This window comes from Brassica oleracea, chromosome C3, assembly GCF_000695525.1.
Source record: "Brassica oleracea var. oleracea cultivar TO1000 chromosome C3, BOL, whole genome shotgun sequence".
In the NCBI taxonomy this organism is placed as follows: domain Eukaryota; kingdom Viridiplantae; phylum Streptophyta; class Magnoliopsida; order Brassicales; family Brassicaceae; genus Brassica; species Brassica oleracea.
In genome coordinates, this window is record NC_027750.1 from 46,329,640 (window position 1) to 46,348,577 (window position 18,938).

The following is an 18,938-nucleotide window of genomic DNA, read 5'->3' on the forward strand; positions in this document are numbered from 1 at the left end:
AGTTGGTTAGTTAGGTGATTAGATTAGGTTTGGAATTAGTTTAGGATGGAAGTAGATTAGGATGGAGTTAGATTATGATGGAATTAGAATAGGTTTAGATTATTTTTATATAAAAAATTTGAATTGTTTATAACCATCTTTTTTTTTTTGTTTTTTTTTTCAGATTGACGATATTGCTATGGTTGGCGGTAGAAAGAGACTTAGGAACCTTGCGCCTAGAAACTCTTACGGGAGTACCTTTCTCGGATAGTCGGATCCATCAGCTTCTACCTCCGGCACATCATCCGACTTCTTCGACGAAATAAACCTTAATGCTTAGTTTTTTCGGTTTTAATTAATTTGTATTTTGAATGTTTTATATTATGGATATTATTATGTTTACGGATGTTAGATATTTTCTTTTAATTTTATCAAAATTAAAAAAAATTAAATCAAACTAAATTTAAATATTTGATTTTAATTAATATATAAAATTCATAAATAAATACAAAATTCGAAAATAAATAAATAAAGTTGGTCAAATTTACGACCAATGAACATCTAAAGTCGATGTAAAGTGGTCGTTACCTTACGACTGATAAACATCGACATTAGAGGTAAATTGGTCGTAAGGTTACGACCAGTGTGCGACTAATATGTCTAGTCGTAATATTACGACCAATGTGCCTCTAATAATTAATTACGACCAGCTTCTAACGACCAATCGATTTTCGAAGTTAATTGGTTAATGCCCATATTACGACCAACTAGCTACTAATACTGTAGTCGTTAAGGTCCTGTTTTCTTGTAGTGCCTATTTGATTCCGACGACTGTAGTGGCGAATCTAGCCGTGTTTACCGCCGCCGTTAGGTTCGCTAACGACAAAACAAATCGCTAAGTGTATCAAGATATATGATGTAAATGGTTTTATTGCTGAAATTTTTAGCTAGAGTGAATGGTTTTACAACTTTCCCCAACAATGAATTCAGCTTCGGCGACATCTACTCTTCTCAAACCCAACCCTCCAACTCATCATAAATCCAATCATCACCGTCTCTGTATCTCCGCCTCTCTATAATCCACTTCACCACCTCATCACCGCCGCAATTTAGATTGATTTCTGGAAATCTTATGATCGAAAATATCGGAGTGATGAATCTTCAGGTGTAGAACATACCCTTTTATAGTAGAAGATCCTAAGCAAAGAAGTAATGGTGGGATATCTTCAATGATAAATCGTGGGATGAATGGGGACCTAGTGTTAATGCATCCAGAAAGTCGACGATCGGATTTCCCAAACTGAGGCGGTGAGCATCCCTAAAGCCCAAAATAATAGAAACTTTACACGATACGTTAAAAGCCCATGATTGGAGCCCATCAGATATCAGACGAAAATGAAGTGATGTGTTTTGTAAAATGGGGACACGTGTAAACAGCACAAAAGTCGAGTTTGTGACATGGATCCTCTGTGGCAGCATCAGGATAGAGAGAACTCTATTTTATATATATAGATAGATGTATCATTCGAGAAGTCTTTGGGGAATTTCTTGGTGCATTTCCCTTTGTCCATGCAAGGTGAACGTGGATTTGCTAACCCACATGGACCATGAATCATGAGTTCTTTCACTATATCATAGAATATTGGGTCAGTGGCTTGATCAGGAACTTCAGCAGAAATCACTTTGTTGATGTCACTTGTTGTAGGCGTTTTGGAACGCGGCTTCAGCCATAGCAAAATGTGGGCATGTGGAAGTCCTCGTTTCTGAAACTCTATAGTATATATTACTGTTCAATAACAAAAAAAAAAATTAAAACTATATTTATAAAATTTTAAATAAAAATAGTGCCGTGCTAAAATAGTAGTTGATAACTTTTTTTTTTTTGAAGATTAATAGTAGTTGATATCTTACCTCCTCTTGATGAACCAAACAGGTTTTTGTTATGTATTTCAAATATGAGACTATTCAACTTCATTTTGAAGACACGAGACAAAATGTCAGCTCTGTCTTCAGATTTTAGTCGTCGTTGTTGTAGATGTCTTGTAATCTCCGACCATTTAGGATTGCAAGTGAATGTAATGAGTAATTCTGGATATCCAAAAGTTTGACAAACAGTCATTGCATCCATGTATTTTTCTCGCATGTAACCTGCACCACCCACATATGTTGAAGGTAAGACGATTCTCTTTCCACACTTTGTAGAATCTTGGTTTCCACTTGCTGCATAAGCTGAAACATTGCTGTATTTATCTGCACGTAATGCCTTTTGGTTTAACTTGAGATATCTAATTCTTTCTGCTTCTATCATTGTAAAACCATCAACCAGAAATTGCTGAAAGAGTTTCCCGGAGAACATAAGAGCACTGAATTGGTTATAGCGCTCAAAAATTCTGTATGCAAAAAACTCCCTCATGCTAACTTTAGACCGTGGCTTTTTTGATGTTGTTGTCGTCCTCTTGAGATGTAGATCAATATGATAACCATCTTCACCAAATGGAAATAACAATGGATATTGTAGAGGTAGATATGCAGGGTGAAGGTCACTTATCCTGGTAAATTTCTTTCCCTTTGTTTCCACAATAATATCTCGAGCATCTATTTCTTCATCAAAATCTCCCACAAATAATGCAGCAACTTCTGAAGTTGTAGGAAGATTATAGGTTTTCTCATTTGTCCCACGTCCAGAAATCAAAATTATCTTCACATCAGATGACTGTAATGCATCACCAAATCAATCCCTTGCGGTTCTGAGTATCTTTGCGTATGGATTGCATTCATCCAGTATACATTTAATAGCTTCCACAGTATCATCACGTAGGGTTCTAGACGGAGAATTTGGTGCTCTTCTTTTGGAACTGTGATATCAAGGTTTATGTATTAGTAATTATTTTAAACGGTAGTTTACGTAACAAAAGTTAAAACCACAATGACCTTAATAATATGTAAATATAATATTTAATAGTTTATTAATTTACCTGAAAGCTGATATTCTGTTTCTTACTTCATTTTCAGTATCAAATATATACAGCTGTGTAAAAGCAGGAGGGAGTCCTTCTTCAGGCAGCAAGCTTCCAATTTGATGAAAGTTTTGACCATGAAGCCTAAAGACAAAAGGTCCACATCCATTGTTAACAGAAGCATCAATTTCTCCACCCATAGAGGTAAAAGCAAACATTGAATTATATGCCCTTATGTTCTCAATGAAATTAATGGTTTCACTGTCTTCTCTGAATAGAAGATCCAAAAGTACTTGAGGCAACACTCGAAGGGGAGGCAATTCGATTTTTCCATGCATACAACACATTGAAAACTTCGGAGGTATACAATTTCTTCTTTTGTTAATGCGCTCATTGTACCACATCAAAGCATTACAGTGTTCACACAACCAAGTTGCATCACAGTAGTCTTCATAGCCTGTTAAAACAAGAACAAAACTTGGAACTTGGGTTCACCCCATGCGGGGAACTCTCTAATTCACCTCAACTTTCTATATCAATTAAAGTGCCACATAAGATTAGTAAAAAAAGAAAATAAATTTTTTTAAAAATAAAAGGAAAATAGGTGAAAAAAAAGTAAAAGACGTCGCCGTTAACAATTGACGGGAACGTGATCTTTGATTATCTGTTAGGTCTTGAGTTTCACATCCACGATTAGAGCCGATTTTGTCACCAAAGAATTTGTATCTGTATGTTGCGCTATTCTCTTTTATCCTTTTTCAAGTCAAGAACATTCGTATTGCTAGTTGATATCGATATTGATTTTCTGTTTGAGTTGGTATCGACATCCGGTAATATTGATTCCTTCCTCTCTTTCGTGGAATCATTAACACAGTTATTACATTTGTATCGTTAATTGGTATCGATATCTTATCATCATTCTCCACTCTTAAACATGAAATAAACAGATTAAGGAATGAATAACATGAATATAGGCATTAACTTTTATGCTACAAAAAACAATGATGGGTACATAATGGGATCACTTTGACGTGTGCGAAGGGATGAGTATGCTCACTGCTAATGTTATATTAAGATCACATTGCAGTTATATTAAAACGTATCAGAAGATTCAGAAGCTCACATCTGTCAGCTGTATGCATTGCATTGATTTCCCTTCTCTAAAGCCTCGTAAGAATACAACACTACATGTTTTTTAATTGTCAAATGCTTTGCGAACAACTTCAAAGAAGGACGATGCTGAGTCAGTGAATACAAACCCCTACAGATATCAAAGGAACATTAGCCTAAACAACATTGTATTCAATAAAAAAATAACAGATACAAGAAAAAAAATTCACAAAATACCTTAAAAGTTCCAAAGATCTCAGAGAAAACATATTGGTTTCCAGGATCAACTCTCCCTTTAATAGCCTCTCCTTCACAAAGTCTCTCTCTAAGAAGAACCAAAACACATCTTTATATGCTCTCCCAAGTTGCTCGCATTCTGTTCCAAATCTTGAGACAACATAAACAATGTCCATAACATTATATGAGAAGTGTGTATAGAGACAGAGCTATGATAGCATATACCTTAACACCAATGGCGGAGTCAAGCTGCTTTAAGAAGAAGCTTAGCTGTTCAGAAGCCGATGCAGATTTTGTTTATCGCCGTCACTCTCACTATTGTGGTCGTTTCTTTCAGCAGTGTTGTCAAAGGTGAGAGCTTTTGACCTTTTTTTGCTTAAATTTGACTTCTTAGTCTTCTTCTTCTTTAAGTCTTTTCCTTGGACCAAGTGATTGTTTCCCAAAAGGAAAATGAGAGGATGTAGTATTCCTCCCTCGGGCTTGCAAGTATGAATCCCATACCATCATCTTCTTCATCTCTAGCGACTCTGCTTTTACAGACACAAACTACTCTTTCTATCTCATAAAGCAACATGGCTTGATTTGGTTCCGAGAAGGTAAAGTCGAAATTGGATTTAAAAGCATAGAATTGGAGACTCAAACTTGACAAACAAAGCTTCATATCTTCTCTGTGAGGGATGAAGAAGGAGCCGATGGAGATCACATTTTCTTCCATTGTTAACGGCTACGTCTTTTACTTTTTTTTTTCACCTGTTTTCCTTTTATTTTTTATTTTTATTTCTTTTTTTCACTATTCCTATATGGCAGTTTAATTGGTGTAAAAAGCTGAGGTGAATTAGAGAGTTCACCACATGGGGTGAACCCAAGTTTTGTTCTTAAAACAATCACAAAGTAAAATAAAACTTGCAGACCATGAAAACTTGATACATTAATGAACTTACTGATTGGTTCGAATTTGTTTGAGAACTGCAATGAAATCGTGGAGTATTTGAGCTACTGCTTTGCTGTCCCTGCGTAAGAGTTTAGAAGTTATGAGATTGGAGGGTCAAAATAATTGAGCTGCCTAAACTATTAATTTAAATGTTCTAGAATTATTTAACTAACTGTAGAAATATTATTTAGGGGCGTACCTGATACAACCTTTGAAGAAGAAACAAATATGCTTGAAGTGAGTGGAGACATATTTTCTGTGTTTTACATCAAGGCAAAAATGAGAAGATAGTAGGAAGAATATAATTGATACGGTATATCTCCGAATACACTATTTTACCATTGCAATAAGTTGTATTTTGGCTCTGGCTGTTGCAATTTGCATGCTGCTGCATTTGGATATTTTCCAATTCTTGACTATTCATATTGGTTCCTGCAACAACAGATATGAATTAGTCGTATCAAAGTCGTATGGCACAAAGTAAGCTTACATGCCATTTGTAATATCAGTTAGTGGCTGCTTTCCTTTGTTTTTGGATCTACTTTGAAAACTGTTGGAAGAACTTCCGATTTCGTTTTCTATAACACAGTACAATACATGATGCATTAGATGCAGATTCATATTGTGTTTGAATTTGATAGTTAACTTAAAATCAAATACCATTGCTGCAGATTGTGTTTTGCCTTCTGATGTTGCTGTTGCCTTCTTCGTTTTTCTTCCTTTTTTTTGGATTGGGAATCTTCATAATTCCACCTTGCTTTGTTGCCTATGTTAGACGTGTGATAGCAAGATAGAAAACTGGTGATTGCTTTTTAAACTTGTAATAACCAGATAAATGAAAATAAAATAATAACACTCGTAAGTTGCGAACAAAACGTTACAGATTTTGATACTTCGTCTTTGTGATGAGGAAGTTATAGAAAGTTGGTAATTTCAAATTTCTAACTTCCCTCTTAGGCTGAATAAAAATTATGAAACTTGTTTTTCTTTTTCTGTATTTTTAATTCATCAATTTTTTTTCAGTTTACATTTTCACATATAACCCATTTCATATTTTTAGTAGAGCCATGTTACCAAAAAAAATTACTTCTTCACTATATAATAATTTTTAATTAGAAAATATTAATTTTAACTTTAATTATTAATGTTTTCCCGTACACATGGGATCAAATTTGTACAGAATCGTGAATAAATACTCCTGGCAGATCATCAAATGTTTTTTATTTATTTTCAAAAAGATAAGGGAAGTTTAATTGTAATATTTAAAATGATATTAAAATTATATTGAAGTTTAGAATACTTGATTTAACATAAAAAGAAATATATTCATTGAACAAATAATTAGATAGTACATTTGATACTTCAAAATAAAACTGCACACAAAGCCATAATGTACATAATATAAAAAGTAACTCTTCTCCAACGTTGCTTGAATCTCTTTGAAAGTCTTCTTCGTAAAACATGGATTCACCTCTTCCACTTTCAGTAGCCTCTTCTCTCCCTAGTAAGAGTGACCAACGACTGAAGCAAGAAATTTGTGCTCCAGCAAATACATAGAGTCATATCTTTTCTGAGGATCTTTTAAGCACTTTCCTAAGAAGTCTCTCGCACTATCAGATAACCACATGGGTAGCTCAGGTAAGACACTGCTGTTGCCAATAACATCTTTCAATTCCTTCCTGTCAGTTAAGCCAAGTTCACTCCAAGGCTTCTTACCAGTAAACATTTCTAAAATAGTGCATCCATAGGACCATATATCAGCACAATAATCCAAATTTCCAGAACATAAAAGCTCTGGAGCCATGTACAATAGTGTCCCTCTTGCAAACCCACAACCATCCCCATACTCATCTGAAGTTTTTCTCAATGCTAAACCAAAATCAGCAAGCTTTGGCTCAAATCCATTAGGCATTAAACAACCAAGTATAGATGAGCTATTAACCGGTTTGAGCTTAGCTGGTTTAATATCACAGTGGACGATCTTCTTTGAGTGTACATAGTTGATACCTTTGAGGATGTGTAGAGCAAATAGCTGAACATCGGACTCCACCATCCCTGTTCCTCTGAACTTGATAAAATCTGCAATACTCCCACCAGAACAATACTCAAGGATTAAGTTGTAGTCGCACCCTAGGGGTCGAGTTTCAGCTGGTGTTATATTACTACCATAGTAAGAGATAACATGAGGAGATGAAAGATCCTTCAAAATTCGTTCTTCATCACAAAGACTGAAGGAAGATGATATAGGTGGACTTTTGATGGCGATTTTTGATGGCAAAGCATCACCATTCACATAATCATTTTGTATGACTAAGTAAACAACACCATGAGCACCTTTGCCAAGACAGGTAGGGCCATGAAGAACTTACAGAAGCTTTAGGAGTTTTGGGTAATTTTCTTCCTGCCGCTTCAAAGACACTACAATCAATGATTTGTAAGCTACTCTCACTTTGAACATTGTTGGGTGGAGGTGCCGTCAGACCAACTGGAGATTTAGCAGCCGTGGATAGCTTGTAAACAGCCGCTTCAAATGCTCTTTGACTGATGATTTGTAGGCTGCTACCAAATTGATCATAATATTTTTTTGGTGTGGTCACAATTATCTTCCTTTTTTTGTTTGTACTATGGCGGGAGGAAAGTGTAATGACCCAAACCTATCCCCACAAGCCAAAGGTGTTTTTTCTTTAAAAACCCATTTCCCAATCAAAAGTTCAGAGAGAGAGACAGAGAGAGAGAGAGAGAGAGAGAGAAGAAGTGAAGATTTCACCACCAGGAGTCCTTGCCAGAGCCACCACAAGCCAGTACGTCGTCAAGCTCGTCATCACCATCAACCGCAGATCAAGGTAACCGGAAACCGCCATTTTTTGAGTTAAGTTTCGGCCGTTTTAGTAAATCGACCATACCTTCCTAAACATTTAGAATTTCGTGCATCCAAGACCACCATCGTGTTCCTCTCGACGATACGAAGCCCTAGACACCAGCCGCATAGCGAACGGAGCCCGAACGAGCCCTCACGCGCCTCCGGAAGTTTCGTCTCTGCGAGCGTGTGAGGTACACGCGCCGCCGCCGGAAATCGTCGCCGCCGTCCTCCGCCGCCAGACCACCGCCGCCGGACCGACACCACCGCCGGTAACGACACCGGTGACTTGCCGGTGACTCGGTCAACTCCGTCGAGTCAACTCAGCGAGTCAACTCGGTTGACTCGGTAAACCGGTGGGTTGACTGGTTTGACCAGTTTAAATTGATTTCGGTTCGGTTAGGGTAAACCGGTCGGTTTAGTCAAATCGATTTCTGGTCAAACTTTGACCGTGTTGACTTTTCCGCAAACCTTGACCAGTTCCGTTTTTGACCGTTCTAAAGGCGTTCTGACTCGATTTTTTGCTCTTGTTTCAGATTTGGAGTCTATTTGAGCACTAGGAGTTCATAGATACCACTTCTCTTCGTTGCTAAGGTGAGGGCTACTCCGTTAAATCCCGAGCTAGTTTAGTACTACCGTAATGGAAAGTTTAGTTTCGAAACATGATCCGTCTCTGTGAATCGAGTCTGTTTGCGAGTCTTGCTTGATCATTATTGTTATTGATTGTTAAACCGGATTTAGGATAATAGAGGATTCAACTGTTGTGCGAAATGATTGATGTTAAAGACTGTTATATATATATGTATATATATAATTATATAGTAGAGACTATGTGACGAGTGCGTGGGTTCAGAGATGTCTGAGCTATCGACGCAGCGGGTGTGATGTTGTGCGGGGGCCCATAGACGTCTGAGCTAGCGACGCAGCGGGTGTGGTGCGGGGGGTACAGTGAGGTACCAGCGACGCAGCGGGTGTGGTGCGGGGGGTACAGTGAGGTACCAGCGACGCAGCGGGTGTGGTGCGGGGGGTACAGTGAGGTACCAGCGACGCAGCGGGTGTGGTGCGGGGGGTACAGTGAGGTACCAGCGACGCAGCGGGTGTGGTGCGGGGGGTACAGTGAGGTACCAGCGACGCAGCGGGTGTGGTGCGGGGGGTACAGTGAGGTACCAGCGACGCAGCGGGTGTGGTGCGGGGGGTACAGTGAGGTACCAGCGACGCAGCGGGTGTGGTGCGGGGGGTACAGTGAGGTACCAGCGACGCAGCGGGTGTGGTGCGGGGGGTACAGTGAGGTACCAGCGACGCAGCGGGTGTGGTGCGGGGGGTACAGTGAGGTACCAGCGACGCAGCGGGTGTTTGTGCGGGGGTACAAAGACGTTTGTACTATCGACGCAGCGGGTGGTTGTGCGGGGGTACAGAGACAGACTGTACTAGCGACGCAGCGGGTATGTATATCCTTATAAGGAGATGCGTGGTGCAGAGAGTAGCTATGTACTATAAGCGCATGGGTTGTACCGGCTAGTCCTCTAGCCGCATATTGATTGTTTTGTGTGGTGTAATAGGCACCGAGTTTGTTTCATGCTAGAGCTAAGCCTACATAGTTGTTGTGCTATGAACTGAGTCAGTGGTTTACGGTTTAGCATATTATATCTCGCTGGGCAACTCCCATGTTGCTCACCCCTCCTTTTTTCCCCTTTCAGGTAAGATCGACGAGCAGGAGTGATTATCAGACCGGTGCTATTGGGCTTTTGGGCTTTTGGACTTCTATCGTTTTTATCGTTATTGGGCTTTTAGGCCATTGGGCTTTTGTCGCTATGTTATTTCCTATTTCAGACTATCGGATTTACGTTGTCTATATTTCAGACTTATGTCGTTATCTGTATTTCAGATGTTATTTTATATTATGGATTTCCCGTATGGATGTTGACTTTTAAGTATTTATAAATGGAGATTTCAGAAATTATTATTTATCAAATTATTTTTATTATCTCGTAGTGACGGGTGTCACAGAAAGTAGGAAGGTTTTCATGTTTTCTGCCACTAAAACCGAGAGAGAAACAAAGTTCTTATGTAAAGAAAAATGTAAAACTTTGATAGGGATCTAAAGAAGGCTGGAACGTAGAGGAGAAACTTATAATCCTTTAATAGACATTGAAAATAACAATGTTTTCAAAACATGAGTAGTTGATTTAGTGGGGTAAGAAAATGTTAAAGTGATTTGTTTAATAACAGTTACTAGATTTTGACCCGCGTTTAGAAAGCGCGGATTTTTTTCCGGCAAAAATTAAAGTTTACATTGATTATTATTTTGTGTTTATATAGATTTTTTAAGTTTAAAGTCATCATGATTTATATGGATGTGATCAAGCATCTGCATTTTTTAAATTTGGTTGAAATGTTTTTAAAAATGATTATTGTTTGTTTAATAGTATAGGAATTATGAAGTGTAATTATATCTGTTGGTATTGGAAAGATTGTTGCACACACTTATATATATATATATATATATATTTATATATTAACTATGAAAATTAAAAATATAAAAGCAAATATATAAAAGGGATTTAATCTGTAGTTATTATAAAGCTATCTTTTTTTTCTATACAGAGTCAATATTTAAATTATTCTTGAAAATTAAAATCTAAGTTTTTAATTGCAGGTTTATTAATATGGGTTTTGAAATAATGGGGTTTGGATGAATTGTTTTAGTTTTAATATTGGGTTTTAGCAAAATGAGTTTAAATATTGGCAAATTCAATTGTTTTATTGAGGTCCAGCTCATGTCTGATGTTCTACCGACAAAATCTGGGAAGAACAAAGGACTTCTCAAATCGAACAAAAAAAAACAAAAGTCTTCTCCGATCGATGGCGATTCAGCGACCGCAGGAGGAGATCACAGACTCGTTCATCTCCGATATGAACCGGTAACCTTTTCCAAAAAAAAAAGGAACCGTTTGATTGTTGTTTCTGACACATACTAAGAGCATATCGGACATAAACCGGCTTCCGATATTGATGTGTTTGAAGAATATCTGAAGCATTCTCCGACAAAACATGCAATCGGATTGGTATTAGAGATTATTTTTTTTTTTTAAATATGTTAGTAGATTTGTATATATTCGTTTCTTCTTAATATTCTTGTTTCCTAATTTCCTATTTTCAGGTATAAAAAACATTTTATTCTAACGGACCAGTTGTTAAGCTATTTCTGTTTGTTGAAGAATTAAATATAAAAGGTAAACAGTTTTTATGTTTCATATTCTGAAAAGTGGATGTCTACTTTAAACATCTATTTTATAATAATTTCATTGTTTTTGATCTGCTTTGTTGTGAAAGAAAAGAATTGAACAACTGGATATCTCATATTTTGAATATTTTTATTTGCATTGCTCTGTGGTACCATGATAAGGAGGGTCAAAGCAGGCTGGAGGAGATGGGAAGCAATGGATATACTATTACATTGGTAACCCGCACAAATGATATAAAGAATTATATCCGTTAGCTTGTATCTTAACAAAATTAATATATATAAATAACAAATCTATATAGAACGTTAAATTTACATTTGCATCACATAGGATTAGTTCCAAAGATTCTCCAATGTATTTCATGAAATGTCTCCATGTATGAATGATCTTCACTTGAATGCGACATGCAGTCTTGCGTGGTTTGATATCGTTCAAAAAAGTTAGATGCATATTGTTCGCCATTTTTTTATGTATCTCTAGGTTTGATGAAAATCGTGGTTAAGTTATGCTATATTTATAATAGGTAGGTGGTACAGCAGATTTAGGTTATTTTTAAGATTTGATCAAATATATTATTTTGTGGAAAAAGGAATATTATGGGAGAATATTGTAATTAGAATATACTTTTTTAATTTGTAAGAGTAACACTAATCCAACTAAAGTAGGTTAGTGACATTTCTGTAAGTATATTCACAATAATAACTGATTGTGATATTAAATAAAACTTGTAGAGGAAGCAATATAAATATTTTCGGATCTTGTTAAACAAAATCATATCTACAATATATTTTTTTCAAAACTTGGTAACGATTTAGGCAATATGATTGCGGATTTTAAAATTTTAAATGTTCTTCGATTTTAAAATTTTAATTGTTGAACTTGTACCGGACTGTTTGAATCATACCAAGTTTGCGCTAAAATGGTCTGATTTGGTATAGATAGCTTGTATATTATGAGATGAATAAGGTGTTATAGATAGCTTGTATATTAGATTTTGAGATGAATAAGGTGGTTTAATCTGGTCAGTGTCATAGTGTTCTAACTCAATAATACTGTCATGGTTGTAATATGAATGAGATCAATATATTGATGAAGAAACAGGGGTTTCCGTGTACTATAAGGCATACCAACAACGACATGGTCATATATACATCGTACATTTTTTTTTTCACATGGCCTATTAGAAACATATAATATATAGGTCTCTCTATTAAAAAACGTACGATTTTTTATATATAGACTAAAACATATGCGACATTATATGGAGTAAAAGCCCTTAAATTATCGTTTAGTAATATATGGTAATGTATATAGTAGGCAAAATAAAAGGTAGACTAATGTACTATTAGTTAAATGAAAGGGTGCAGTAACCTTGTATAAGTAGATTTTTTCAGAATGATTCTCTTTTAATAGAATAGATGAAAGATAGTGGGGGTGAACATGGGTCATAATAAAACACTCTGATTTTAAGATAATCTAATTGAATCAGACGAATTCAATGACATATATTTTCAATGACATGTCAAAATTTAAACACATAACACATGAATAATTGTTTAAAAGAAGGATTTAAAGAAGAAGAAAAGAACGTGGGAGTGGTGACGGACGAAGAAGACATGAATATGAAGTTCGATGAGTTATTTAGAGAGATGAAGGAAGAGATCAAGAATGAATCTAGTGGACACATATATAAGCCTTGTTTGTTTGTAATAAGTTCTTATACACTGAGTTTCGTAGCCTCGTTTCCAAAAGTCTCTAATACTTCATAGAATCTCATTTAATGGAATATTGATTTATTTGCATTATTCGGGACTCACGGCCATATATAATCATTCTTAGTATGTTTTCTGAATGAAAATTACTTGACATAAAAGTTACTTGAAAATTCAATACAATTGCATAACTAAAGATGAGTATCCAAGGTTTTAAAGACAGCATCCTCTGTACAAACTGAAGTTAGAATAAATACGAACAGAAACAGAACCAACGAATTTTACCTGCTCAGACTCCTAAAGCTTAGCCTTTGTGCTTTCTTTCTTCATGTTCTCTACTTTGCTACCACTTTCTCCTTTAGCCTTTTAGATGTTCCCTTACGCTTTGTTGATGATTCTTGAATTGCTTCATCATCAACAATATCACTTCCTTGTCGTTTTGTGCTTGGAGTCATAGCAGAGCAAGGTGGTAAATCATTGTTATTGGCTTCGGGAAAATGACCATTTAACTCCCCAAGTATTTGAAATTAACAGATAAAGTCCTCAACTATTGCATACGCAAATAAATTCTCCAATTCGTACTCGACTTAATAAAATTAAACCCCCAAAAAGTCAACGTCGAGCAGTAAACAGAAAACGTTAAATGAGTTTTTTTTAATCAGCTTAAATACAATTATGTCTTCTATTTCCCCCAATTCGAAGAACATGAACTCTAAATCGATTTGAATGATAACTGGAGAGGAAATTTAATCTCAAAGAAGAAACGAAAGCTTCCAATTCGAAGGACTCCACCTCATAAGAAGGAAGCAACTGGTGAAGAGCATGTAAACCAAAGAGCACTTGTAATACAGAAAAAATAAAACTGTAACGAAGAAGATGATGAACAGTAACTTGGAATCACAATCATAAAACGCCAAACCAACTTTCATCTGCTATGAACTTAGCAGTAGATAATTGCTGTAAACTCTTTCTCCTCCTGGACAAGTTCTATCATTTTTATGTGTTGGCTATTGATTCTCCCAACTGATTAAGTAAAGCAATCCAGGCCAGGCACTGAGGCTCCAATACTGCAACAGTTTAACCAGCAATCCACGTTAGAACAAATGACACAGATTACTTGCTTCAGCTCTTCCTCCTTTCTTCTACTAACCCTGAGTTTATACTTGAATTGCCATGATTTGGGAAGTTTTTTCTTCTTGAATAGTATGACCCATGATTCATCAATTCCTTGTTCGCTGCGTTTATCTTTAAATCTCTAATATTTGAGAAGTTTGTCTTGTTTGATTCTTCTCTGCATTTTTTTCTACACTTCTTTGCATTTTTGTTTTAATAGCTCACTGAGTCTAACAGTCTTGGCGTTCATCTGAGACCACCACAACCAATATTTCTAGCAACATCAGCACAAGAAATATTTTCAAGGAACGCAAGACGTCCTTTGAAACATTCTACGGCCTCATGATCTGTTTGGGGAGTCGTAAGCACCAGGGAACGGAGGAAGCTATCACCGATACCATTTACAGTGACCTCTCTATAGTCTGATTCGCTTTTGAACTTGAACAACCCAAAACTAATGACCCACAGCATGGTTTGAACCTAACACGTTCTTGATATAACCAACTCTAAGTTAGAGATCAACACTTGTTCTGCTCCTATGCTCCAAAACGATTTCACTATCCGTCACATACTCATATTTATTCGCACAACAAAATTCTTATAAACGGAGCGAGAATCAGTTACAGAGTATAAAGACATATATGAAATTGAATCTTTATTCAGGCAATGTTTTTTATTCTTCGAGGTTCTTCATGCTCAGATGGTTGGGAATTTTGTTTTCATAGAATGATTCATCAGAAATCTCCTCTTCTGTCGCTGTCCTATTGATTTAGGGTTCACTGGTTTTCCACTGGAAAGAAAATAGAGGACATGAAGATTACTAACGCTGTTTACTGCTCGATGTTGACTTTTTGGGGGTTTAATTTTATTAAGTCAAGTACGAATTGGGAAATTTATTTGCGTATGCAATAGTTGAGGAATTTATCTGTTAATTTCAAATATTTGGGGAATTAAATGGTCATTTTCCCTATTGGCTTCATGTTATTATATAGCTTGTAATAAATGTAAATTCAATATAGCTTGTCATGTTACTCAAAGTATAAATGTTAATGAAAAAAATCGTATGAGTCTTTAACCTGCATTGCAGAACATGTACTTGAACTTAAAGGGAAATCGGAATGTGTACCAACCTAAAATTTGTAAACACAGTTATGTTCCATAAAAAACAAAGCATAAGTTCCATAAATAAAGTTCCATTGACTAAAACAAAATGATGATATACGTGCACTATTGATGGCGATTTTGAATGGCAAAGCATCGCATTCACATAATCATTTAGTATGACTAAGTTCCAAAAATAAATCGAGAAATCCTGAAACATACCTCCATTCTCATATTATCTTGAAAATTATGGATCACATCAGGCGTATCACTGAGTTTGACAACGTTAAAACTTGGTTGTCTGAAATTTTTCTCCGTACCCTTTACACGGATAACACAAACGATCTTTCTTCCGTCCAAATCCATTAGTTCTTGAGTAATTTCATTCTCACGGTTAAACTAAAAAAAGAATGGAAGAAGAACATGTCTGAGATTTTATTTTATATTCAGACCATTCATCATACTAACATGAAATAAATGAAGAATCAATGGGAAACACACCTGCACTTGTTGTTCAAGCAATTCATAAGCAGATTTATGAATGAGTTGTATAACTTCTCTATCAAATAATAGAAAAGATGTACTTCCAGTATGATCAGCTACTTTGACTTGCAGTTTGTACCTGATGTCAATATAATAGAAGTCCATAATAAATAAAGGAATATAAGAGTTTTGTTAAAAGTATAATTTAATATTATATAGAACTTAATACTACCTTATACTTGTGATGGTTTCATCCTTCTCGCAAGAGTCGCATGCATATTTGTTGGCCTCAATTTCCTCAGTCACTGGGTTGAAATATGGAGTAGCTTTCCCACAACAGCCTTTGCACCCAACATAGAACCAAGGAATTCCCTTTTGAATTGCTAAGATAGATGCGAACATAACACAAGTACTTTCCTATAGAAAAATGAAAACAAAATATATTTCAGTATGGCCAAGATGTATATAATAGTGTATAAGATACTTATTATTACCTCGATGCACATGAGCTGATCGATTGTTTTGAAGCAGCTTAGTGTGAAATCATCAACGGTAACCACTTTATTTGAAGTGGGTTTTACCATTGGAGTTACCGTAGATGAAGCCAAATTATCAGTGTTCACCATTCTGAAATTGAAATAAAAGTCTTAGTAAAAAATAATGTAAAAGGAAAGATAAATAAGTAAAGTTAAAGATGAACTTACCCTTTCTTAAATTCACTTATCTGATCTATATCTTCATTAAGAAAAAGCTTTGTAGAAAAGCGTGAGTTTTAAACTGATATTTTACCTATATATATGTTATTAAATATTTTTAAAAAATACAGTACCTTTTTGATAAAATGGTTACCATTAATTTTTTTGGTCCTCATAACACGTCCAAGCAATATAACTGGACCAGTTTTGTTGTTCTTCACATAAGAGTGCACATCCTCAGCACGGTTTTCCCATAAAGTGCATTCAATGATTGTTTCACTACAATTTAAAACATTGAATTAATATGCAATCAAAGTTTCATAACGCTAATGTAAGACAAACTTTAGATAACTAAAATACTAACATAACTAAAATATTTGTACAACTAACCTCAGATCTCGTAGTTGAATATCCAAAAGTTTTGTTGAATGTCCTGCATACTTCCTCTCAGTAATTTCACCCATGCCAACAATTTCACCCAGTATGTCTACATAAAAAAAGAAAATTGAGCAAAGATTAGGTAAATACTGAATGGAGAAATTATGTACTAACTTTAGTATCCCCTAGACTATATTTGAAAAGTGATTTGTATATGTGTCATCAATACATTAACTTTCACAAAAAAATGATGACATGACTTAAAAGAAATATGACATGGCATAAATCTAATTGTGACATGTAAAATATATTATATTTAGATGTATGTTTTTGGTAAGATTTCTTTAATATAATAATGATGATTTTCTATATACAGATTTATATTTTTGGAAAAGTTTCATGATATAGTAATAACTAATAAATTTTATATCAAAAATATTTTTTTCTCACTAAATATTCATTTTGGTAAGATTTTATGATACCTAATAACTTTTCTATATCAATTAAAATAATATGTTTTTAGGTATAAATAATAATTACGAATATTAAAATTTTACATCAATATATGAATCATATTTTTATTATTAAAATAAGTGTAGTTTAAAATATTTTTTATCAACATATATAAGTTATTTTTATTTAATGTATATATTATCAGAAATAATTTATATATTTACAAATAGTCATATTTAAAATGGTAATTAAATAAATAATAATATAATAAAGTAATTTATAAATTTCAATTATTTTTATCAAAAGTTAAATAATGCAAAATTAAAAGGTCAAAGTAGACTTGAATAAATCAAACTAAAAACAATTACATTATGGTTTTATTTTTTAAACTAATGAAACTAAAATATAAAAATAGAAAATTTTATTTATATATAACATTTTTAAATATTTTATATCTGCGCATGGCGCAGGAAAACTCCTAGTGGATTAAAATATGTAAAACTTAAGAGAAATAACATACCTATGAAGACATCATCAACATTGGACTGAGATAAAATATCTAGAAAATGGCTTAAGTTGAAGCGGGATAGATTTGGGATCTGCTCAGAGGTCTTCATATATATAGTCCATATAAAACTTATCTTGTAAGGGTGTGTGGTTCCTCTGTAATCACCATTGTTACCCAACACTTCAAAATTCATGACGTCTAGATACTCTCCTTCTTTTAGGTCCCTTCCAAATTTTTTAATAAACTTCTGTTTCACAGAAGCTTGAATCCTTTCTCCCTGTCAAGTGTGAAAGATTAAAGATTAAAGATTAAGACACTACTCAAACGGTTTCTACAAAATATTTTTAGATATCAAAGTGTATACACCTTTTCATCCACAAGGATAGCTTCCATCCCGAGAACAACTTCAGGTTTATTTTAGGAGTAGTTGTTCCATACCCGTGAGACCAAGACTCGGATTTTCCATTATTTTTTAGATGAATTGAGCTGGGAAAGAGGAGTATACTCCAGTGGCATCTTCAACCTACACTCTGCAGAAATAGAGAGTGGATGATGTATTAGAAAAGAAGAAAAGAATTGTTCTAAGAATATTGATAGAAAGCAAAAACCTGTGGAGAGTGTTTTGGCTATGATGGTGAGGAAAAAAAAATAGAGACACTACAAGAAAACATATGCTTAACGAGGAAATTTAACGAGGAAAAACAATCCTCGTAAATTTACGTCGATTTTACGAGAAACTTACGTGGAAAACTAATGTCATCGTTATTTCCTCGTAAAGTAACGACAAAAGCGTTTCGTCGTAAAGTGGATGTAATTTGACGAGTATTTTACGAGGAAATACTTTTTCCTCGTAAATACGACGTAAACTTCGCGTGTTATTTACGAGGAAATAGTTTACATGTATTTAGCGAGGAAAATTTGAATCCACCAACTTTGTAGGTGTTACACGTTTTTTTTTGCCACCTAAATAATTTTCGTAGTAAATTCATAGGAAAATTACAACTACCAGATTCGAAATTTCCTATAAATATGGATGTTTGAACATCATTTTAAACACACCAACGACAAAAAACGTGAAAGAAAAAAAATGGCTGGCTCTGGGACTATTTACGAGTTGAGGAAGTGGATGTATATGCATAGAGATGCTAACGGGAGAGTGACGAAAGAATACCTTGTGGG

At 34.9% G+C, this 18,938-nt stretch overlaps 2 protein-coding genes across 2 annotated transcripts; both read right to left on the reverse strand.

Moving 5' to 3' along the window:
- Positions 1-6,715: 6,715 nt before the first annotated feature.
- On the reverse strand, positions 6,716-8,075 carry LOC106330747 (mitogen-activated protein kinase kinase kinase ANP1-like). Its single transcript, XM_013769168.1, has 2 exons — positions 7,982-8,075; positions 6,716-7,548 (listed from the first exon to the last, which is right to left on the reverse strand). Exons 1-2 carry the CDS (start codon positions 8,073-8,075, stop codon positions 6,716-6,718), a joined length of 927 nt encoding a protein of 308 aa, XP_013624622.1.
- Positions 8,076-15,208: 7,133 nt separating this feature from the next.
- On the reverse strand, positions 15,209-18,414 carry LOC106332723. The gene is made up of 11 exons (XM_013771210.1): positions 18,368-18,414; positions 18,126-18,289; positions 17,772-18,036; positions 16,811-16,907; positions 16,575-16,699; positions 16,430-16,454; positions 16,291-16,352; positions 15,958-16,100; positions 15,744-15,864; positions 15,465-15,641; positions 15,209-15,271 (listed from the first exon to the last, which is right to left on the reverse strand). The coding sequence occupies exons 2-8, from the start codon at positions 18,150-18,152 to the stop codon at positions 16,024-16,026; spliced, it is 678 nt and encodes a 225-aa protein (XP_013626664.1). The 5' UTR covers positions 18,153-18,289; positions 18,368-18,414; the 3' UTR covers positions 15,209-15,271; positions 15,465-15,641; positions 15,744-15,864; positions 15,958-16,023.
- Between the last annotated feature and the right edge of the window lie 524 nt (positions 18,415-18,938).

What these genes read in the sequence shown, in the direction of transcription:
- LOC106330747 (XM_013769168.1), bottom strand. Translation starts at nt 8,075, where the DNA reads ATGGCGGTTTCCGGTTACCTTGATCTGCGGTTGATGGTGATGACGAGC. An exon ending in TCTGGCAAGGACTCCTGGTG is followed by an intron (nt 7,549 to 7,981) that starts GTGAAATCTTCA and finishes GTCTTGGCAAAG; the next exon opens with GTGCTCATGGTGTTGTTTAC.
- LOC106332723 (XM_013771210.1), bottom strand. Translation starts at nt 18,152, where the DNA reads ATGGAAGCTATCCTTGTGGATGAAAAG. An exon ending in TGTTGATGATGTCTTCATAG is followed by an intron (nt 16,908 to 17,771) that starts GTATGTTATTTC and finishes TTTTTTATGTAG; the next exon opens with ACATACTGGGTGAAATTGTT. An exon ending in ATTCAACTACGAGATCTGAG is followed by an intron (nt 16,700 to 16,810) that starts GTTAGTTGTACA and finishes TTTAAATTGTAG; the next exon opens with TGAAACAATCATTGAATGCA.